Source organism: Grampus griseus (genome assembly GCF_964374135.1).
Source record: "Grampus griseus genome assembly, chromosome: 17".
Lineage (NCBI taxonomy): Eukaryota > Metazoa > Chordata > Mammalia > Artiodactyla > Delphinidae > Grampus > Grampus griseus.
The window spans coordinates 68,872,595-68,889,504 of NC_139011.1; the positions used below are offsets into that span (position 1 = coordinate 68,872,595).

At 34.6% G+C, this 16,910-nt stretch overlaps 1 protein-coding gene across 2 annotated transcripts in view; it reads left to right on the top strand.

The window, feature by feature from the left end:
- ARFGEF1 (ARF guanine nucleotide exchange factor 1) overlaps positions 1 to 16,910 on the top strand; it is a 134,747-nt gene that overhangs the window by 73,684 nt on the left and 44,153 nt on the right. For both annotated transcript variants that reach the window (XM_082675324.1, XM_082675325.1), the window contains exons 9-17: positions 531 to 664; positions 3,903 to 4,137; positions 7,731 to 7,830; positions 7,944 to 8,083; positions 8,193 to 8,301; positions 8,950 to 9,151; positions 13,279 to 13,390; positions 13,726 to 13,931; positions 14,206 to 14,290. In XM_082675324.1, the coding sequence (XP_082531450.1) occupies positions 531 to 664; positions 3,903 to 4,137; positions 7,731 to 7,830; positions 7,944 to 8,083; positions 8,193 to 8,301; positions 8,950 to 9,151; positions 13,279 to 13,390; positions 13,726 to 13,931; positions 14,206 to 14,290 (1,323 nt within the window). The remainder of the gene's footprint in view (positions 1 to 530; positions 665 to 3,902; positions 4,138 to 7,730; positions 7,831 to 7,943; positions 8,084 to 8,192; positions 8,302 to 8,949; positions 9,152 to 13,278; positions 13,391 to 13,725; positions 13,932 to 14,205; positions 14,291 to 16,910) is intronic.

A 16,910-nucleotide genomic window follows, 5' to 3' on the forward strand; every position in this document is an offset into this window, starting at 1 on the left:
CAATAAAATCCATACTGTGGTAGTGATAGGGTCCTCCTCATCCTTCCTACCCTGTATTTTGTGTATTTTTTCCTTATCTTTTCAGATAAGGGAGTCCTACCGTAAATCATTGCCCCATACATAGGGGTAAGTTTTCCGGGCCTTGCTGACCTTTATCAGTTAATAACTTTTAAATGTTGCCTTAACAGTCTCCATTGTCTTATGTCTATCTGCGCAGAGTAGATAAAAAATAAAATACGACAAAAACATAAAACACCTAGTGACAGGTAGTGGAAAGCGTAGTTTAGGCCATAAATGGGTAAATTTTAAGAGTTTGGTGGCATATTTTAAAAGAATGCATTTTTTAAGGTATTTATTGTTGGGGATGGGAGTGGCATGTCACAATAAAGAAAAACAATATGGCAAATTCCTCATCTAGTTTTCCTTCCAGTAGAACCCCACATATAACTGAATCGAATAAAATATATAGAAGGCTGAAATGATTTGCACTGGCAGATACCTTTATTTACATGGTGTGTTCACTTGTGTAGGAATCTGGAAATTCTTCAGGACCTTCACCTGGTGCTAAGTTTTCCCACATTTTACAAAAGGATGCCTTTCTAGTGTTCAGGTCATTGTGTAAACTGTCAATGAAACCACTGTCGGATGGACCGCCAGATCCAAAGTAAGTCCTCAGCTGTTCTGCCTGACAGATGCAGCTTTTTAATCTTGAGCCTTACTGTAAAATAGTCTTTGGGTTTTCTTTTGTTTTTGTCTTTTAGGACCTTCAAAAATACCGTGGGGGGTTATTTTACTTTTTAAAACATGTACTAAAGAACAGTGAGTTTCAAAATTGCTAGAGTAGATACCTTATACTATCTTCCAAAAGCACACCAACAGCATTATAGAATTGTGCCTGGTGCATAGTAGGTGCTCATCAAGTATTGAATGATTAAATGAATTATTATTTTAATATTGTAAGTAACATTGGTACTAATGTAGCCCTTTACATGTAGCCTCATGCTAGGCTTCTGAAAGCTACTACTTGAAAGGTAATAAAACCTAAGAGAAATAAATCTTAAAAGTCATAATGAAAGATAATAATATATTCATTAAGGTCTGAAAAAATGCCCTAAGATGAAAACTTTCTCCCGTGGGGAGCAGGAAATACTTTATAGGAGTCACTCATCTGCTTCCCATCAATTATATTAGTCTAAACGGTAGGTAAGTGCCATTTTTTAAGTCATAAATTGTCATATATTTTCTGTGTAAATGATTCCAATGCAAGTACTTCCTGCTCGAGGTTGAGTTTGGGATTTATTAAAGAGCCCTGCTCCTCTGATGTTGCAGCATCATGTATTATATAGCATGTCAGTTTTAGGAGAACTTTCTGGAGAAAGTCAGCTTGGAGAGGCCTGAGTGACTTTGAGAAAGGGATATTGAAATAGGGGGAAATTCATTTTTAAAACCCTAGAGCATTTCAGTTTCTAAGTGTCAACTGAGAAGGAAGACTGGAGACAGTTACAATAAAAACTTTATAAGTTTTGGGAAACCACATTTGTTATACTTTCTACAGTTTTGTTTTGTCACATTGTACTGATTCAGTGAGAAACATCTTTTAGGCCCAGAAGCCTGAAACTCTTATCTTTTTAGCCCCAAACCCTGAGAGTCAGAAATATTTTGAAAATACAAACGCTACAGAAACAGGATTAAGGTTGTTCGAATTACAATATAAACTTGATTATAGCCTATATATTTTATACGAATATATTTGAAATTTTTTCAGTTTCTTAGTTTCATTATGGGGGGGGAATGACAATTTTGACCTATCATTCTGGATTGATGAAGACCTAATTTAAGGAGAAAATAACTTTAGAATTTGGTGCTAGTGCTGAAAGCCATTTTTCCCATGATTTAAAAATGTTGGTGACCTTAAAAGCCTCAGATGTTTAGCTTTCCCAAATCAGACCTTTAATATTACAAAAGATTATTGTGACGAATAATGTAAATTATCCTCCTACGTAGTGGGCTTAAGTCAGAGATATTAGGAAATTTTGTTTCAACGTAAAGAAAACCTTCTCGACCACCAGTCATTAAATATTGGAATGGAATTCTGAAAGAGATCAAATTTTCCACCCCTAGAAACTGTTCTTTTTCCAGAATATATGGTTTTCTATCTTGAATGATTGTTTTGCCAAAATTAATGATCTTTTGTAGTTATACGATTTCCTTTTTGTCTTTGCTTCTCTTGATATTTTGTGGCCTTGCTAAGATGATGATCCAGGAAATGTTCTTTAAGCTTAAATCGTAATTTGAAACTACCCCACAAAAAAACTGCAGACCTGTAATGTCCAGCTTCTTTTGCCTATCAGAAGTATACTTTATTGTGTTATCAAACAATCATTTGACCATCTCTTCATTGATTAATGCCCTATTCATAGTAGATACTTAATGTTTAGATGAGTGCATGAATAAATCCGTTAATTATTTTGAGCACATACTAACGAGGCATTTTGTTGGATGCTGTGGATACAAAGATAAAATATACTTATAAGAAAACTCATGCGTTGGTGAATGATAAGCTGCGGGTTTTAGTTTCTATTGGAACTGAGCAAAAAGGGTGATAAATGTGAGGTAGACTAAGGAAGTAGCAGTAGTGGATAAGCCTTGGAAGGCCTCAGCGTGAAGGGGGAGTACCTGGCCCACTCCATATTTTCCTATAGCTAGTATTCAAAGTCTTATTCCCACTGTTTCTAACTTGAGTTATCTAAGGTTTTTTTGTTTGTTTGTTTGTTTTGTAATACTGCATTTGCTGCACGTACGTATTCTTAGATTCAGAGGCATAGGCATCTTGGAAACATGACTGTGTATTAATGGTATTATTGGTTCCAGTTTTATTTCAAAGATGGCAGTATTTTTTGTGATTCCTATTTACCTAAAATTAAATATTCCTTGTTAGAGTTTTAGGTCCTTGAATCACTTGACACTTAAAACCATAAAATTTTTAAGGTAGAAATCAAGAGCAATTAAGTTTACTATGTGGTGTAAATGTGACTGAGTACAATTTGGAATAAATTAAAAAAAGAACCAATGGCTAGAGCATTTAGATGTGTTCTGCATTTGAAAAGTTGCCTGGAATCAATCTCCTTGGTCTCTTGGGCTTAAAAAACCTGTTTCAATGGGAGAAAAATGGTATTTGTGAAATCTGATCATTAAACTTCTAGATAGTGATCAGAAATGTGGCACAGTATATTGATTAGAAAAATGCCATTTTCAATTTAAGCTTAAATGTGTTTTTCAGCTTTTCATTATATAAAAATACGTATTTAGAATAAATGGGTAAGCTACCAAGAGGTACAAGTATTCTAAAAGCCTCTTTGTATGTATTTTTTAAAAAAAGAGTTTTCGATGGTTACAGAAAAAGTAAGCTTGAAGCAATGCTTTAATTTGGTAATGCACCAAAACTTTTCATTAGTGTTTAGGATTTTTGAGTAGCATAACTAGGAAAAAAGTACATTGGAACCTATTTATACTAAATATGGCCCTTAATCTGAGAAGTTCATGTTGATTTCTAAAAAGTGAAATATACTTGCGAAAGAAAGGAACAAGGCATAAATCTTTAAAATTTCTTTTCTTGTTCAAAGGAACAGTAGGTTGATGTTAAATATGTGTGAGTGATTGTTTTCCCATTTAAAAAGTTCATGAAATTAAGTGGTAGAAGGAGAACATCAGTGGAACTACCCATTATTAGTGGCCAAGCTTATTTATGTACTGTACCTTCTTATTTATGTTGCAGAGTTTTCTGTTTCTTTCCATGTAAAGGTTTGTGAAATTATGTGGTACAGGAAATATCTTTGGAACAACCTATTATTACCATAATGCTAAACTTGTCCATATACTGTGCCTTCTTTTTTATATTTTAGGTCTCATGAGTTACGATCCAAGATTCTTTCATTGCAGTTACTTCTATCCATTCTGCAGAATGCAGGACCTATTTTCAGGACAAATGAGATGTTTATTAATGCTATTAAGCAGTATCTGTGTGTTGCACTCTCAAAAAATGGAGTTTCTTCTGTTCCAGAGGTTTTTGAGCTTTCCCTTTCCATATTTCTTACTTTGTTGTCAAACTTCAAGACGCATCTGAAGATGCAGATTGAGGTATGTTCTGCATTTAAGCATTGTTGGCTATTCATCTGTTTTCATGTTAAATCATGTTTTAATACACTGGAAAGTTTTTTAGAATGTGAAATAATATTTGTGTATTATCACGTAACATGTGCCTACAAAGTACTACTAAGCACTAGGTAAGCGCTAAGAATGCAAAATCAAATTAAGACATAAGCTCCTGCCTTCAAGGAATGTATAATAAGTAGTTCCATGAATGATTTTAATTGTCTTGAATTAATTTGGTCCTCACAATAATTTTGCCATTGTGTATATGATATGTAATAGTGAACTTGGTTATCTTAAAAGAAAGCTCTAAATAAATACTTTGTCTGCATGGTTTTAAGCCATTTAAGTTTTTGGTACTTTAAAGAGGTGATCAAGAAGAATTATATTTTAGGAGTTATATTTTAGGACATTTGAAATTTTAACTTTTATATTTTTTCCCAATATATCTGTTATTATTATATTCCTAAAGTTTTCTCTCAACATCTTTGGAACTAGAATAACAGTTATGTCATTCTAAAATATTTCCAGAGCCTTAGCAAAATGAAATTAGGGAATCTCCCAACCATGTACGCATGTATTGTGCAAGTGTACCGTTTCTTGGTCTTTTGTTTTTACCTTCAAATAATTCAGTATTTAAAAACAGTACTTTGTTTTACTGATTGAATGGATTTTTTTTCCAGCTTGTTCTTTGTTAAAATATTGTTTTGATTGGGACATGGTATATTTTAGAAATACTTCTATGCTAGTCAACTTTTGCCTTTATATTATGTTTGATATGATGTGCAGGTTACGTTTTAATTTTTATATTTAATCCTAACTCAAGACTAAGAATTCATTAGCTCACAGGAAGGATAAATCATTATTTTCCCAGAGTTTTGATATTATCCTTTATTATAAAGGTTCTACAGTATCTATTAAAATTCATGTGGAACATTATTATGGGAATGAGACAGAATAAGGTCTTGGTATTTTAAGTGAAAATTTTTAAAATTTGGGTCATATTTTTGGACAGGAAACAATTTCTGGTGCATATATGTTGTCAAGTTTTAGAAGTTTGCCATATGTGTGTTAAAATAATGCAAGGCAAAACTAGGAAGTTACTATTTTTAGATAGTTTTTTCTCATTATCTTCAGGAACTACAAATAAAAGAGACTTTAAAGTAAAAACTTGTGGAACTTTTGCTTCTGTAACAAGCCAGAAGTGTTTCATTCGATGATGAGACATTTAAATTGACATTAGAGAATTTTGGAAGACTTTGTGCATTCAATTACTTCTCTGAGACTCTCCTTCTTTAAGTACTATTTAGATGACTGTGTGAAGTATAAATTCTTATGGAACCAGATATCATAAAAATCATTTAAGTTGTGATTACTATTTCTGTAAAGTAAATTTGATATACAAAAATTTTGTAAGCATGAATTTAAAGGGAAATACTTCTAAGAAATTTCTTGTCCATAGATGGTAGATTCTCATTAAAATTGTTGTAGTAATATTCTGTTTTTTTTAAAGAGATCAGGTTTATTTCAACCTCCATTGTCCCTTATGGGGAGATTATGAGGATAAAACAAGGTAAATATAGATATGCTTTCGAAAGTACTGAACATATTCAAATGCAAGATGAGCTGTGTTCCACTTGGAGGAAACCCAACATATGAAAACCTAAATTTGCAAAACAAAATTGAGATTGTTGTTGTGTGAAGATTCATCTTATGAGAATGAATCTTAGAGTTTTTATAATGCAGTTTTTCCTTGGGTATTAACTTATATATCTATTTCAGAAAATACAGTGTATACACACTTTTTCAAGAGAAATTATGTGAAGACAAAGTGCTTATGATAGAACTGTTATTTTACATGTATTACATGATAGGTGCTCTATAACTCTTTAGAATTTTGGTTTTTCTTAGAGCCCCTGTTGATAGGCATGGTGTCTTAAATTACTATAATAGGCTTTTGCATATTAGTTCAGTTTGATAACCTGTAGACAGTAGCTAAAGGGTTTTTTCCCCCCTCTTTCTCCAAATATGTGTTTTTTTTATTTATCCCATAAATCAGAGAGCTTCAAACTCTTGATCCACGGCACCATTAGCGTTTCTGATCTTTTCATGGTGTACTTTACTCCAGAAGAAATACCTAACAGTTCCATTTATTAAGCAGTTAGGTCCAAACAACTTAACAAGTATTTTTCTTAACAATGAAGTCTGCATTTGGGGGTGGGGGGTGGGGGGGGGATGAAGCACACATAAATTGAAAGAAAAAATGTTTTTCTTTCATTTATAAATAGTCAACAGTTACTACTGGAATGTATGAGCCTATAGGACACTGCAAACTTCTCAGATTTTGAAATCAAATTGGACATTACCACCCTCATTTCCTTCATTGATTTTCATGCAGTACCTGCTTATCTTAGCAACCACTGAACCCCAGGTTTGCAGAAATAACGATGTCATTGAAAGGAATGTCATGTGATTTAATTGATGTTGAAACTGTGAAGTTTTTTGAGGTATCCAGCAAATGTATTTCTCTCTGAATTTTCCCCCAGAAATTCTCATGGCATCCCTCTTGAGTTTGCTGCAGCATTCTGGGGTTACTTGGTGCAGTGTTTGAGAATTGTGGCCGTAAATATGTATTGGATGCCTACTATATTTGCCATGCAGTGTAGACACAATGCTTAGTAAGAGGGACCTTGTCTCTACCCTCTTAGAGCTTACAGTCTTACAGGAAATGCTGACATTAGGCGAGTAATAGAAATGTGTTGAATTCTGTGAAAGAAAAGCACATCACAAGGGTATTTTGTCCTTTTGAGGGGGATAAGATGTTAGTAGTCTAAAATTACAAATATGAATTTTTGTATTCATAATACATATGTTCCATAAATATTAATATGTTGTTTTAGGTTTTCTTTTTCATTCATCCCCTCTTGAGTTGTAGTCATTTTTCCAAAATAAATATGAATCTGAAAATTCTTAGCTCTTAAATAGAAATTTTTTAAATAAGGTTGACTAAATCCTTTGTGCTTGGCATTATTTGGTGTAAAGAATAGTGAGAAATAGTTTGTAGGTTTCAGACAAAAGAGATTCCCACTTGTGTAATTATAAAAATATAACAGTATATGGGAGTTAGATCCTTTCTATTGTGTAGATGACAACGTCAGTTACTTTAAAATCTAGGAACACTTAGGCTTGCCCAGTACTATAATGTCTGAAAAATATAACTGATGAACAGAATATAGTTTATGTTCTGTGGGGGATTAAAAATGAAATAGGAGTTTTATTAGTTTTGTAAATATGTTTAAGAAATAATCTCCCAGAAGAACTCCAAATTTTTGCAGATTTCTCTTGTAGTGGCTGTGTGATAACAAAATACAGTGATATGAAGTACAGCTCTTTACTGCAAGGGCCAGTGTAAGTGACCAACCCAAGTTAAGTCCTGATGTCTCAGAAATGTAACTCAAAAGGAGTGGAACTCCAGGACCCTGGGTCCTGATCTTTGCTCTGCAGCTTTGGGATATTTAAAAAGTGATCACATATATGAATTATAAACAATATTTTAAATGGAGGTTTTTCCCTAATCACAGGTGTTCTTTAAAGAAATTTTCCTATACATTTTGGAGACTTCTACCAGCTCATTTGACCACAAATGGATGGTTATTCAGACGTTGACAAGGATTTGTGCAGGTACTTGAAATTATCCTTCTTTATTATCTCTTTCTTATTGAGATATTTAAAAGGCCAAATATATTCATATACTAGATGCCTTTTGTTAAAATTAACATATTGTACTGTTACAGATGCTCAGAGTGTGGTGGATATTTACGTAAACTATGATTGTGACTTAAATGCAGCAAACATATTTGAAAGACTAGTAAATGATCTATCAAAAATTGCTCAAGGACGAGGCAGTCAAGAACTCGGTATGAGTAATGTTCAGGTAAGAACTTTAAAAACATTTTGAAATTTGAACTTTGCCAAGGAAGAGCTGTGTATTTTCCTTAAAAGATTTTTGTTTGTTTTTATTCTCTTTATGAATTATTTTGTAGGAACTGAGCCTGAGGAAAAAAGGTTTAGAATGCTTAGTGTCAATTTTGAAGTGTATGGTTGAATGGAGTAAGGATCAGTATGTGAATCCCAACTCTCAGACAACTCTTGGTAAGATGACATTTGAGTAGAATTCTAAATGATGCTTTGGAGGATAGTTGCAGAAGCCATTAAGCCAGTTTCCTGACATCTTTATTCATTTAGCTGGTAAAGAAGCGTTCTGAGTTAAATAACGAACTTAAAATTATGAATTTCCCAGCTTAGTTATTCCAACTTTTTTCTTTCTAAATCTTCCTAAAAGTATTTTGAATATCATATTAAAGTGAATCATGTTTATGCAACTTTGTTAAAGGATAATCATAGAAGAAACATATAAAAGCCAAAAATGTTTTAAGAAGATTGAATTGTTCATTTATGTTTGACGTTTACCCTTACTCAGAGAAAAACTCACAGCTGCGAGGCTATCCTGGTGTTATCTCAGTCCTTTGAAGGAAAACTGTTCCTTGTGAGACATGAGCTGAGAGCAGAAACCCAGTGGATACTCAGCACTGTATTTGCAAAAAGAACTCCTAGTGATGCAGATTGTACCTGTACTAATTGCAGTGTGTTTTAATGTCAAAGTATATATTATCTGTTATGGCACCTAATACGTTATTTGTATTAAATAGCTATCTAAGCAACATTGAAATAGCTTGCCTTACTTGAGAAATTTTTTTCCTTTGACAGAATAATTTACTGAATCAGTTTTTCTACTTACAGGTCAGGAAAAACCCTCAGAGCAAGAGACGAATGAAATAAAACACCCTGAGACAATAAACAGATACGGAAGTTTAAATTCCCTGGAGTCAACATCATCATCAGGAATAGGCAGCTACAGCACACAGATGTCTGGCACTGACAATCCAGAGCAATTTGAAGTCCTAAAGCAGCAAAAAGAAATAATAGAACAGGGGATAGATTTGTGAGTGTCCAATTTTACGGAGAAATGTTATTGAATATCCCTCTGCCAGTACTGTGCCACCCTTATCCTGGGTTTCTTTACATTTTTGGATTATTTTTAGTCCCTTCTTATTAACACCCTTCAGAGAATAAAATGGAGTACAGCTCTCCTGGATCCAAGACTTCTAGTGACTCCTTAGTCAGCTCCCCTTGTTCATTGCAGTCTGGCCCAAACAGACCCTTGTAATGTGCATTAATTTTGCACTATATTTTATGTGTTGTTGACAAACATCATCTGTGCAGTTTTGCACTGTTTGTTTAGCTCAGTTATATAATCTTGCATTATATTCCCTAAGCAGATGATAACTCACATTTAAAGTATGGAACTTCTCCTGTGAGTGTTGCTCCTTTATAGGGTTTATATTCTCTCCACTTCAGTTACAGATGTGCTGCTCTTGTTACTGATTTATCGTTACTGATTGCATTTTTATATGTCAATAAGGTGATAACCTCCTTCTCAAACTTGGGTTCTCTACCAGACCCTGATCTCGTGAAATCATTTCCTAGTAAGTTGTGTGCTGTCATCCTGCTCCTGGACTGTCTCCTGTCTGAGTCACACTGTGCTGCTTTCCTTCCTCTTACTGCCCCTCTCTTCTTTCAAAGAGATGCTGTGAGGAAAACTGAACTTGCTGGCCTTTCTCTATGAATCTAGATCCATGAATCTAAACTGTTAAAAAAAATTCTCTTATATGTTTACTTGACTTGCTAATTCTGCTGTAAAGCATTTCTTCCTGAGTCTTAAGCAGTGGTTGTTGGTGCCCTTTTTCACCGATAATGTAAAAGAAAAACCGTTGATAAAATGTACACATATTCATTGTCATAAAATTATAAAATCTCAAAAATAGCCTCAGGAAATAGCCATCAATACTTCATTTATTCTAGCTGTTCAGTCAGTATTTATCAAAGTCCCATCTGTTCCAGACATTATGCAAAGTGCTGGGGAAACCTGATGAGTGAAACAGCCCTTGTTTTGGGGGTCTCAGTGTCTCGTATGTGCAAACAGATACTCATTTTGAAATTCTGCTGGTCACCCCGCAAACACATGTTTGGTACTTGGGACTGTGTGCCAAGAACCATGAAGGTACTGGTCCTTATATTCAAGATTACAATCTAAGTATGGGCAAAATATATTTTTTAATGGTACTGTGTGAAGTCCATAATGGAGTGTTGTACAGAGTGCTGCCGAGGTAGGACCGCTCAATTCGAAGTACTTAGGAGTGAGAGGGAGTCCTCCCAGGGCCCCAGAGCAGACGGCCCCCTGCCTCCACTGTTCCTCTGGAGTGCCACTCGAGTTCCTCCAGTGCCACGCGGCTTGCTTTCTGCTTCACACTTCCATGAGAATGCTGTGCTCCCGGGATACTCTTCCACAACTGTTCGTTTCATGACACCATTCTGTCCTTCTCCCCTACCTTCTGACCATGCTGTCTCAGTCTTGTATGGGCTCTTCGTCCTGGGCTTACATCTCAACATCTCCAGGGTCTGTCCCTCAGCCCTTTTCTTTGTAGTTTCTAGATGATCATGTTCTTTCTCATGACTTCAGCTACTATATGGTAACATCTCACAGTTCCCAAGTGTTATTTTTAACATAAAAACTCCAGTGAACTCCAGACTCATCCGTAATTGCCTGTTGGACATCTCCCCTGGGCACTGCGTAGCTTCTCACACTCAGCATGTCCACAACCAAATTTATCAGTCTCCATAATCAACTCCCCAGTACAACCCGAAACAAAAGACAAACAGAAAACCCTATTGTTTCTGTATTTCCCATTCAGGCTAGTAACCCCAGCACGCTACTAAGTTTATGAGCCAGAATCCCGGGAATTACCTTAGATTTCCTCATTAGATCTAATTTGTCACTAAATCCAGCTGATCCTACTTCCTGAATATCTCTGCAGTTTATTCTCTTTGTCTCCCAGTTGTTCACTCAAGTCACACCGTCACCATTTGGTGCCTTGACTAGTATACTCTTTTAATTGGCTTGCCTTTCTTTGGTCTTATTTATTCTCTAGTCTTTTCTTACACTTAGCTGGAGTAATCTTTCTTGAATGAAAGTCTACTTCTGTTTCTCCCCTCTCTTCCTCTTAGAGAATAAAGCCACGGCTTCTTCTAATAGCATATAATACCCATCATGATTTAAATCTGCTGGACTCTAAGCTAGATCATCTGCTGCTGCTTTATTTCACCTCATTTGTCCAACAATGCAGAACTACTTATTATAATATGATGCTGCTTTATGCCCTCGTGTATTAGTATGACCTCTTCCTGTCTGTCTGGGATGTTTTTCCTGACTGTTTATAAAAGATGTAATCATTCTTAAAAGCTCAGTTCCACAGTCACTTTCCCAGGAAGTAGATCATGATCATCTCTGTTAATTAGACATTTCCTCTGCTGTGCTGTCTTCTCACTTTGTGGATACGTTATTTGTTGCATTTTTACTATTATATATTTTTTTGATTTATAAAAATTTTGAAATAATTTTACTGTTATAATTTAAAAATTTTTCTTCCATTAGAGTGAGAGCTTCTAGAGAGCAGAGATTGTGTTTATCTCAGGGAGAAATGCTTGACTTTAATTTATGTACGTGGCAGCGGTTTAATTAGGACTTGACAGGGGAATCATTAGGAGGACAGAGCAGGGAAGGATATTTCAGACAAAGAGAATGGTATGTGCAACAGCACAGAGGAAAAGGAGAACATTTGAGGACTATTACTATTCAGTGTGGCAGGGGTGGGGGTGGACGGGTAGAAGTAGGAGGTGAGATGAGAGCATCGAGCTGGATCCAGATTACAGGGGCCTCATTCTCTGTGTAAAGGAGGTTTTGTCTTGTTCTTGGCATTGGCATGCTGTTGAAGGATTTTAAGCAGAGTAACAGCAGCATTAGATTCTGTTTTGGAAAGATGACTTTGCCAGCAGCCTGAAGGATGGATTGTAATGTGAGCAAAACAAGAGACAGGGAGACCAGTTAAGAACTCCTGCAATACCCAGGTGACGGTGATGAGGTACCAAACTAATTATTGGAACAATAAAAGTAGAAAGTAAATGATTTGGAAAGAAAGAGGTGACATTTGAATTGGATCTTCAAGCATGGAGGAGAGTTCCCCAGTGAGTGAAACAGGCAAAGGGCACATAGAGGAAATAGATGCTGCAAATCCTTTATGTTTAGGGAATGGGAAAGGGATATGTGGGAGTAAATGAGAGAGAAATGAACTATATATTTTTTTATTTTAACTTTTTATTTTATAGTGGAATATAGCCAATTAACAATGTTGTGATAATTTCAGGTGCACAGCAGAGCGACTCAGACATGCATATACATGTATCCATTCCCCCCAGACTCCCCTCCCATCCAGGCTGCCACATAACATTGAACAGAGTTCCCTGTGCTATACAGTAGGTCCTTGTTGGTTATCCTTTTTAAATATAGCAGTGTGTACATGTAGATCCCAAACTCCCTAACCATCCCTTCCCGCCACCCTTCCCCGCCCCAGGGTAACCATAAGTTCATTCTCTAAGTCTGTGAGTCTGTTTCTGTTTTGTAAATACGTTCAAGAAATGAGCCATATTGAGAAAGGTTTTGTGTGTCCAATCAGTGTGGACTTTATTTTGAAAACACTGGATATATAAATATATTTTTTTATAAAGGAAATGATGCCATCAGGTTGTGGTTAAAACAGTCACCAAAATTCAAGTTCTGTATTTTAAAAGCAGGAAACTTAGAAATAATCAATGGATATAAGGAGAATGAGCCAGGATTACTTGAGCACTAAGGAGAATATATATATTAAAAGGATGAGATATTTAGTATCCATATCCTTACTCAGAGTTCATCTGCTACATGGCATTATCTCACTCTGTGAAATGATCTATATCAGTGATAAAGGTTGCCTTCCACTTGAGATCCTTTTCAAAGAAAACTTTGCATAGTATATTATTTTTGTACATTTTGTACAATAATAATGCATTGATTATTTTAAGTACACTTCTGTTTTCTAAGTGCTGCAAAGTTAATTCACTGTAGTTTTAGATCTTTTCAGGCAATACAAATGGTTTTCTATTTCTAATGTTCCTTTTAACTTTAACATCATCTAGATTTACCAAGAAACCAAAGAGAGGAATACAGTACCTCCAAGAACAAGGGATGCTTGGCACTACACCTGAAGATATTGCCCAGTTCTTACATCAGGAGGAAAGATTAGACTCTGTAAGAACACCATGTTATTTCATTCTAACTTTTTCTGTAAAATTCTTTAAGTTAATAATATTATTGCCCCTTTAAGATGCCTTCCTAAGTATGTAAAAATAAGCTAACTATTCTTAATTTTGCTTTTTTATTCTCTATACTCAAAAGAATATCTTGATTTTTTTTTAAATAAACACATTTAGTATGTTTAACTTTTAACTTCACTTTTGAAATAGTTAATTAACCCTGTGGTTAAAACCTGTGGATCTTATGGATTTTTTTCTGCTTTTTAAAAAATTGGCTGTGTAGGAAATGTAAGTCTATTAAGATATCAATTTCTGTCTTTTGTTCTTTAGACTCAAGTAGGTGAATTCCTGGGAGATAATGATAAATTTAACAAAGAAGTCATGTATGCATATGTGGACCAACATGACTTTTCAGGAAAGGATTTTGTTTCAGCCCTTCGTATGTTTCTGGAAGGATTCCGTCTTCCAGGGGAAGCTCAGAAAATTGATCGATTGATGGAAAAGTTTGCTGCAAGATACTTAGAATGCAACCAGGGGTAAGCAGGATTCAGATTCAAGTACTTATTGGTTGCTGACTATGTCCGAGACCCTCTTCTGGGGAGCATCGGGTGGTTCATAATCCCCTGCCCCAGGAAACTTAGTTTATACACGATCTGGAAGTGATGAGACAATTCCATAAAAAATTATAATATGAGATAGAACATAAATCCTGAAAGAGAAAACTAAAAGTGACATGGGGTTTGAGGTGAGTTATTTAAATGCTAACTGTAAACAGTAAAAGTTTATAACACGAAACATTTATTTTTGCAGACAAACCCTCTTTGCTAGTGCAGATACTGCATATGTTCTGGCGTATTCAATTATCATGCTCACCACAGACCTTCACAGTCCACAGGTATGTCTTCTTCCAATCCAGTTTTACAATCAATAGTACAGATTAAATAAATTGTTTTGAATTCAGTAAGTAATAGTTGAAATTTTAATCTTAGTTTAGTTAAACCAGTCACCAAATTGGGGTATTTAATTTGGTGTAGTGTACATTTTACAAATGCAGTTTCTGGTAGTAATTCTAATTAGACTTTTAGATATCCGTAAAATCTGTATTTGTCTTTCTCATGATTGACAGCTGTATAAAACTTCAGATAAATTTTAATCTAAGAATGTGCTTATAGCTCTTCTGCCTGTGTTTATTACAACATGGAAAAACATCATATAAACCATCTTTTGTTTGTTTGTTTGTTTTAACATTTCAAACTTAAATAACAGAGCATTTAGTATAGTGGGTCCTTCATGTGCTTATCACCCATCTTCCACAGTTCCCAACTTATGGCCAATCTTGTTCTATTTATATCCCTTTTCTCCCCCAGGTCATTTTGGAGCAAATCTCATGTATCATATCATTTCATCTGTATTTATTTCAGTATATATATCTGAAAGAGAAATACTGTATTTAAACATAACCACAGTACCATTACACCTAAAAATTAACCGTAATTTTAAGATACCAGACATCCAGGAAGTGTTTAAATTTCATTTGCTTCATTAAATTGTAATTCCTTTACTTTAAATATTAAGGAACTGTCACTTGATTTCTGATATTCAATAACAAAAATATTATTTTTAAAGGTTTAGGTATTTTATGCGTAGTTTCCAAAAACTTGAGGAAAATTATCTTTATAAATAAACCTATTTGCAAGAATTTCTTAATACTTCTTAGGGATAGGCTTCTAATGATATGTATTACTCTTATGATGAGAAATAAACTATATACTTATTACTAATCTGAAATGTATTGGAAAAACTATAAGGTTTAAAACAGCTTATGAGTTTAAAAATTATAAAGTTTTAAGCAGCTTGTGAGTTCCTGTGAAGCTAAGTGGACTGTTAGAAAATTGAACCCTATATGGACCCTATATGATTTATGATGCAGGGCTATATGAACTATAACAAATGATGTCATTTTCAAAGAACACGGGTAACTTTAAAGGAATTCCTTAAAACTAATTCTCCTCATTCCTAGTTGTTTTCAGAGTTAAAATATAGGTTAATTTAACAAGTCATTTATGTTCCTTTTTCACCTAGAATATTTATAGTTAACTACCATTTATATATAGAGTGAGACAATTTTTTTTAATTTTTGAAATACATTTAGAACATGTTTAATTTTTTTTGTTTATTAATCTTCATCAGTAGTAACAATTGGCTTTAAGTGATTTAAGTACTAAAACTTAATTAGGCACAGCTTAATTTAAGCACATGAGAGTAAAAGTCAAGAGTAAAATGTTCTATAAAAGATAAAGCAGGAGAAGAAAAGTAGGATTATGTTTTACACTACTTCCAGAATCCCATTGTGGCAGAAGTCTTCTGTTTGAGCAGTGTATTTTCATTTTGTGTATCTGCAATTAATGTAGTCTCTTCTCCAACGTGCTTGGAGCTCCTACCCCTACCTCCCAGCCCAGATCCACAAATATACTTTGCTGCTACTTCAGATTTTCTTCCAGGGCTTGTCTTTGTCTCTCATTGGCACAATGCTAAAACATCATACCATGTTCAAAATTTCCGGTGATGTTAATCTTCTTTTAGCCTCTTATTGGCAGCACTTGTGTGGTCTTTTATGTTGGTATCCCTGGGTCATTGCTTTTTTAATATTCATCAGAACTTCAGGTGAAATGGCTTTCTTTTAATGTTTTTTAAGTGCCATGACTCAAGTTTTCAAAGTTTTAGTATGTTAGAGCTTTTTTCCCTTGAGTAATAATAAATTACATTTGGAAACTTTTATGGTAATATTTTTACTTTTTTGTAGGAGAAGTGCTCCTCTCACCCTTTCTGACGTACTGGAAAGATCTGTTTGCAGAATAGTCAGAACTAAATAAATGTTTGTATCCCAGTTATATCCTCTGGACGTTCTGGTTTCTCTATAGTTAGTTTTGCAAACTTCTGATGACTTACTTGATTGTCATTCTGTGTACCTTCTTGTAAATTTACAGGACACTTATGTTTAGAGGTGCCTTAAATTCTTCATGGAAAGTGGTAGGAATATGTTTAATTAAGTAAATGTATCTTCAGAGACATCATATGACTTACAGGTTTTATCCATCTGGGTTTTCAGGGATATAAAGCATAAACACTTTGTCTGTGCTAGTTCCCAAGTTTGGCGACAGGGCTACCATCTTACGTACTACAGATTTGTGCTCCAAAGACTTATCAGGGTGTGCAGTAGGATGTTCCTGTTCAGCATACTCTTAAGTAAGGCAGAATGTTCCAAGGATACTTTGCCCAGATCACCTAATATTCAGTTGCCATGATGAGTCAGTGAGATTGCTATCTGATTTTAAATAAATTTCAGCTCTTGTTACTCTTGCATCCGCTGTTACATAAAATCAGTTTTTAAATCATTAGCAAACACATTTATGTTCTTCTGAACTAAGATTTGAATCTTTTTGATGACATAAGTGTCTAATAATTGTCATGGTCCTTTTTTAAAGGACTCTGACTAGAGCTCTTAAACCTTGGGC